We start from the raw sequence: 7,282 nt of genomic DNA, 5'->3' as shown, positions 1-7,282 counted from the left end.
CAGTGAAGGCGTTGGTAGTAATCTGAAGAGCAGTGGCTGTGTTGCAGTATTGCAGAAGAAAATTGAGTTGTTGTTGCAAAGAATGCAACTGAGATTGTGAGTAAACAAGTCAGGGATGGCTGAGAATGAAACGAAATATTTTGAGCTAAAATTAAGTTTTAAATGTGAAGAGTTGATGAATTAACAATGGGTTTGGTTCAGATACAATGAAATCGGAGTTAGGTCTGATGTTGAGAGTTGTTTGTATGTGTAGTTGATGTGGCTGTGTTTTTGGCTCTAGACCGGATTTGGAATTATAGATAAAACTGCAGTTGTGGGTGTCGATGAATGGTTTAGTAAACTAGGTTGGTGTTGCTGCAATAACATGAATTTTACAAGGAAGATGAATGTAGTACTGTTGATGCTTCCAATAGGTTAATAAATGAATGCTTGAGTTGTGAATTGGATGTATGCTAGGTTGTCCAGGCGAGAAGAAATACATGCTTGAAAATGGAAGGAATAGCACCAGAAGCAGACATAACTCTGCCTGGTTAATTCTTCAGTGAGTTGACTCAGTGACTCGCTGGGCGCTAACTCGGTGACTCAGCCGAATCAGCTGAATTCAGACCAACTCTATTGAGGGCGTTTGAGACTTTTATCAGGTGCCAGCTGGAACTTAACGGTCCTAACAATCTGTTAGTTATTTTTTGAATAAAACGGTCAAAGAAGAGGCACTTTTGAAAAGTTTAAAAAAACGGGGGCACTTTCTTTTCTTTGGATTTTTCTTACATATAGTATAACCCCTTGCTTAGGGTACTTCAACAAAATGTTGATAAGTTTCACCGTGAGAATACAAGACAAAAATTGCATTATAATGTACCAATCAGTGTACTCCAAATATGCCTAAAGATATGGTATCGAAAGGTGTTCTATCAACAACATGAAAAGGTACAATGCGTCTGCGTTGGCCATTTGGACAACCAAAACTTATATGTTGGAAATGGTTTCTTGAATTCCCATAGGCCTACAGGAGAAAGAAAAGCATTGCATATCTATGGTAACGTGTAATTGAGAACTGGTTGCTACAAATATGCAATGCTTTGTAGTAGAGATGCTTTTTCTTCTTTTTTCCAACACAAAGATAGGAGAGTCCTTGCCAATCATTTGCAATTTCCGGGCGGTGCGGAAGGCAACTAGCTACACAAGAGATTATCACACTACAAAATTTACATCTTTAGCTACGCCCCAGAATGCGTGGCAATTGGTCAAATATCCGTGGCTAAAAATTCTCTGCCACGGCTAACTGGCCGTAGCAAATAGACCAATGGCTAATGGTAGTAGCCACTATATCAGCCACGGTCTGTATACGTTGCAGTTGACAAATTAACATTTGCTACGGCCTTTCACCGTCACTATTTAGTACACATGTGTGCCATGATTTTCCGTATTTGCCACACATTTTTCGTGGGAAATGGTGATTTCTCAACTTTTTCTTACACGTATATATTTATCAATAGCTTTATTGTTGGCAAATCATTCATCAAAAGTACAAGTAGCTTGGGAAAAAAATATTAAAAGCTTTCATTCAATTATCGAAGACACTCAAATACATGTAGAAGATTCAAAACAGAAATAAACGACCAAGTAAAGTAATATAATCGCCAATTCATGATATCGAAACAAAGAAAAATACACGACTGACATGAGGTTCTAGAATTGGAACAAGTTCAGGCGTAAATATACTCCAATCAATATTATGTTGGCACGAGTTCCCGTCCTTGGGCTGCTTCCTTTACTTTTATAGTCAAGAGGTCCGTCGTAGGATTTTCTACTGCCATCACTAGACCTCCCAAGCAGCATTAAGAGTACTTTCCTGAATTTCAACCCAATCAGACTTGGTTGTTACCCCTTCAGATCTTTAGAGTGAAATTATTTTCTCCCTAACACAAACACAATAAATTCGGAAGCCTTGAATATCAGCTATCACCAGTCAACATAAGATGAGGTCACATATATTAAAATGGTAAAAGGAAGAATCCATTTTCATATATACAGATGTACAAACATCCAATGGATAACTAAACATCTTCCGTAGATAAAAGTGCCAAACTCACGTTTCAAAGAACCTAAGGTTCAAACACTTCATACTGTTAGAGAGATGGAAATGGATTAGAGCAAGTATATTATATTATCAGGACATAAATCTACTTACATTGTTGTTTAGGAACTCTAAGCTCATAAACTACTTCCATTGCTCTTCCTCAGGGTTCAATCATTCCATGCCGCCACCAGCATATGCGACCTTCATTTATCAAAAAATAAAAGTACAAAAGCAAATTTCAAACCAAAATTTGACTATAAATATAAAGCACAATATTACAACACAATCACCTTATATATTCTTTGTGGCTGGTATAAAAGAATCAATAGAGCCTTCATATAACACACAGTGACAGAGCATCAAGTATAATGTAAGCGATACATTTCTAATAGTGGTAAAACTTAAAAAGAAAACTAATATCTAATACACAAGAATAACATAAAGCCATATGAATCTTAATTCACTTACGAGTATTAATCAGCAAACCAACACCCTAAAAATATATCATATAGTACCACATACTTCAGTTCTAGTGGTAATCTGTGAGAAGTTGTGACACTACCTTGCGCTGTATATACTGTGATCGAAATTAAAAAATACACAACAGATGTCTGGACTCGAGAATCATAAATTACTCTTACGCTTGATAACCAGGCAACCAAATATTGATCTTCTTACCAACCAGTTCCTTGTCAACATCATTTTGATAAGTAACTAGAACTCAAAAAGACATTGGCTTGTCATAAGTAACAATGACCGAAAACGATTATGCAACACGATACATTCTAAACTTAACTTCATTGCAACTAAGAGAAAAATTGGATGGAGGATATCATATCATTAAGAAGATAAGTGCAAGACCAGAAAAAACTATGAGAAAGATGTTATACCAGCTTAATCTCATCGGCCTGTGGTTATGCTCAGTTCCCCCGGGCTTCTGTCCATCTGCTACCTGATCTTACCATGGGTGCAGGCGTAACTTAGGAATGCACTCAGACCTTTCTAATACCATGGCATCATACTTGATAAGTGATTTATTGCTCCATAAAAATCCCACATGGTAATTGACATAACTACAACTAACCTATGCACTACAAAACTACATAACTAAAATCACATGAAACAACAAAATTACAATCACTCAATTACTGATCAAAAAATAATCCATTATAGTGCTACACCAAAATTAAAAAGAACTCAGCGATAACATTTGATCGCATAATTGATTGAATATTGTGAATAGCGATGTACCTATATTTTTCTAAGTTCAAATAGTCTACTTATCTTCTTTACTCCATAAGCATGAAGAAAATGGAAAAGAAAAATACAAACCTCCAATGAATTTTGGAAGCATGGCCATGGATTATCCCAATCAGATTTCTTTATCCTGTTTCTACGTAATGTATTTGATTGATTTACCACAAAATATGATCCCAATTTCAGTTTGTAATTTCCTTAAACACAATGAACCGTATTATCATTGAGCAACTTATAAAAAAAAGAATAGCAAATTCATGTAAATCACAAACAGATAATACTGAAATGAAAAGATAATCGTACCAACAAATTAAAGGAACGAGTATAGAATTCTTTCAATCTTGGTGGAAATACAACCCGAGCTATATAAATCAATGAAGTATTACAGCAAATGAAGAAATTATTTGATTTTTTTACTTCGAACCTGTACCAATATCAAAGAAATAGTTGAAATTGAAGAAGATAAACTACTGAACTATAGAAAAATGCATGGACGAACAAAAATTAGGTACAAGATAGATTAAATTACTACTTCAAAACCCTAAATTGAGAAAATAAAAATAAAAAAAATCTACACAAACCCTAACTTACTTGCAGGATTTCCTTTTAGGTGTAGAGAGATCTGAAGTATGGGTTTTTTTTTCTGAGATACATGGTCGAAGAAGAAGAGGAAGAAGAGAGTTGAGGGGAACTGGGGAGTGGGGAGTTATTTTTTCTTCTAAGAGAAACGTGGGATGTTCGTGTGAACTAGGATTATAATTTAGTGATATAGTTATAGCTACGGCGGTACCTTCTATCTCGTAACAAAAAGTCTACAATACCCACAGGACCACTATGCCGTGACTATAGTCCATTTGGCAGATTCATCCCTTATAAAACTGGACTCGTGGAAAATTATCATTAGGTCGTGGCAAATGAGTGATCTATTTTCCACGACTATCAATTAGGTGTGGCAATATGTGATCAATTGCCACAGATCTTCGAATTCGTGGCAATAGGGTCGTGGCTAAAACTCAATAATTTTGTATTGTCATGACCGTGGAGATAAGATTTTATTTTTTTGTATCCGCGAAATGCTTAGAAGAATTTCACTTCAAATGTAGCTAATTTTTTACATTCTTACTTGAGAGGCAACTCAGACACATATTTGATTGACCACAATAATAGATCATCTGAGCTGCATAATAGGAGTTTTTTAGACTGGAGAGTAAAGAACACTTTTATTGCTTTAATCCCAAAGAAAGACACAATTGAGGAGATAAAAGATTTAAGACCTATAAGCTTAGTTCATGGAGCTTACAAAATAATTTCCAAGATTTTGGCTGAAAGATTCAAGCAGACTCTTCCTACAATTATTTCAAAACAGCAGTCTGCTTTTGTGAAGAAAAGACAGATCTTAGATGGTGTTCTTATAGAAAATGAGTTGATTGATCCAAGATTGAGAAGTGGAAAACCTGGTCTTTTGTGTAAAATTGATTTTGAAAAAGCCTTTGATCATGTCAATTGAGATTTCTTGGATGAGATTTTTGCTTTGATGGGGTTTGGAGACAATTGGAGAAAATGGATTAGATGTTGTGTGGATTATGTTAAATTCTCAGTTCTTATTAATGGCAGTGCTAATGGTTACTTCACTAGCAAAAAGGGAATCAGGCAAGGTGATCCCATTTCACCTTTTTTATTTCTGCTAGTTGGTGAAGCTCTTACTTTCATGATTAAAAAGGCTCAAGAACAAGGTATTATTTCTGGTTTTCAAGTAAAGACTAATGGTATGAATATTAGTCATCCGCAATTTGTAGATGACACTCTAATTTTCCTTGATAGTGATGTTGAACAAGTAAGAAATCTTAGATCTATTCTTCTTTCTTTTGAGCTCTTATCTGGTTTGAAGATTAATTTTGCCAAAAGTCAGATTTATGGTGTTGGTTTTGAAGGTGATTTAAGCATTTTTTCCTTGCATTTTGGGTTGTTATAGTGGCTGTCTTCCTACTACTTATTTAGTTCTTCCTTTGGTAGATAAATGTGGTGGAGTTTTAAAATGGAACAAGATTATTGAGAAATTCATTAGGAAATTAGCTAGTTAGAAAAAACCCTTACTTTCTAGAGCTGGAAAATTCAGTTAATCAACAATGTTCTTGCTAGTTTGCCAATCTATTACATGTCATTGTATGAGATTCATGTTTCTGTTTTGAAGAAGTTGGAGAAGATTATGAAGGATTTCTTGTGGCATGATAACAAAGGTAGGAGAAAAATTCATTTGGTGAAATGGCTGGCTCTTAGTAGAAAGAAAAGACAAGGTGGTATTGGCATTAAGAATTTGAAGAAAGTGAATGAAGATTTACTTACAAAGTGGTCTTGGAGATATGCAGTTGAAGAAGATGCTCTTTGGAAGTCTATTGTAGAAGAAAAATATGGCCCTGGTGAGACAAATTGGACCCTAAAACTTCCCATTGCACTTATAGAAGATCAGTTTGGAGGTCTATCATGAAGCACAATGCAAAATTTCTGAAACATGTCAGGTTTAAAGTCAATGATGGTGTTCTTTGCAGGTTCTGGGAAGATAATTGGATCTATGAAACTCCTATAAAAGTTTGTTACCCTAATCTTTATGCTCAGTATAGAGCAAAACATTCTTTTGTTGCAAGTTTGGGTACTATTGTTGGAAACTCAGTTGTGTGGAATCTTAATACTCCCACTAGACTTAACTCTGCTGCAAGAATATAATATGCTCTTTTTTCTTCTGATTTGAATAGTTTCAGTTTCACTTTGGAGAAGCCCGATGAATTACAATGGACTCTCACTAAAGATAAGCTCTTTTCTGTTAGTTCTCTTTATGATAGCTTGACTCTTGAGGATGATTCCCTTCCAACTGGTGACATTTTCTCTCTCATTTGGAAACTGAAATGTCCACCCAAAATTGGTTTCTTTCTTTGGTTACTTTCTTACAACATACTACCTACTAGAGACCTACTCAGAAGAAGAAGAATAGAAGTGCCAAATAATTGTTTGTTATGTAATGAAGTTGAAACTAGTTCTCATCTTTTGCTGCATTTTTATTTTGCAAGACAAGTTTGGGTAGAGTTTATGAACAAGATGAACTGGTTTTTCACTATGCCAAATGATATTACTTCTCTTCTGCATGCTTGGGGATTATTGCAGTATAACAAAGTCAGTACCAGCATCTGGAACTTAGTTCCTGCTGATATCTTGTGGAGCATCTAGAAAGAAAGGAATGGTAGAATTTTCACGGATACAAGAAGCACTGTGGGAGCTATTATTAGTAAAGCTATATACTGTCTATTCACTTGGGCCTTAGATTTTTCAGAGTTTGAAAATGTTGATTCTTCTGCTGTTATGAGGAACTGGTGTACAATCTATTTTGATCCTCACTAAGTTGATAGTCTATTATCAACTTCTTCTTTTTTTTCTTGTATCTCTTGTTAAGGTGATATAATTCTTTTATACCCTCTATTTTTTTGATCAATAATATCCTTTCTTTACCGATCAAAATAAATAAATAATAGATCATCGTTTGTATCATATTTTTTTCTTTTACCATTTATCCTTCCTATTTAAACATCAAACCACTAATGAAGTTTTCAAAAATGTGATTGGTATTTTGCAAGAAATATCATAAACAAATTCTTTTGAAGTTCAACTTCTTTTGGGACCTTAAGAATGGTACAAGTATAAATTTTTCCTCTTAGATGCAAAAAAAATAAAAATGAAGATCGCTTGTTCCTCTTATTCTTTTGATTGTTTTTCATTTTATAATTTTTATTGAACGAAAGAAATAATACCACGAGAATATTTAATTTTTGATTGACCCCCAACTGTAAAACAGGCCGTATGTAATTCTGAATTGGCCGAAAACCCAATTAACTTTTTTCCATTCTTATAGTTATGTATTTCACATCCGTAAACATAAATTTTTCCAACCGTAAACTC

The 7,282-nt window shown here is 34.6% G+C and overlaps 1 protein-coding gene and 1 long non-coding RNA gene across 2 annotated transcripts; one reads left to right on the top strand and one right to left on the bottom strand.

Annotated features, from left to right (window-relative positions):
• Positions 1–1,536: 1,536 nt before the first annotated feature.
• Positions 1,537–4,066, bottom strand: LOC113354553. The gene is made up of 5 exons (XR_003361948.1): positions 3,929–4,066; positions 3,641–3,761; positions 2,971–3,534; positions 2,192–2,281; positions 1,537–1,919 (listed from the first exon to the last, which is right to left on the bottom strand). It is a non-coding gene; the product is annotated as an uncharacterized LOC113354553 (long non-coding RNA).
• Positions 4,067–4,871: 805 nt separating this feature from the next.
• Positions 4,872–5,418, top strand: LOC113352864 (uncharacterized mitochondrial protein AtMg01250-like). Its single transcript, XM_026596624.1, has 2 exons — positions 4,872–5,268; positions 5,351–5,418. The coding sequence occupies exons 1-2, from the start codon at positions 4,872–4,874 to the stop codon at positions 5,416–5,418; spliced, it is 465 nt and encodes a 154-aa protein (XP_026452409.1).
• The last annotated feature ends 1,864 nt before the right edge of the window (positions 5,419–7,282 follow it).

The sequence above is a fragment of the Papaver somniferum genome, chromosome 2, assembly GCF_003573695.1.
Source record: "Papaver somniferum cultivar HN1 chromosome 2, ASM357369v1, whole genome shotgun sequence".
In the NCBI taxonomy this organism is placed as follows: Eukaryota; Viridiplantae; Streptophyta; class Magnoliopsida; order Ranunculales; family Papaveraceae; genus Papaver; species Papaver somniferum.
This window is presented reverse-complemented; position numbering and strand designations above follow the sequence as displayed.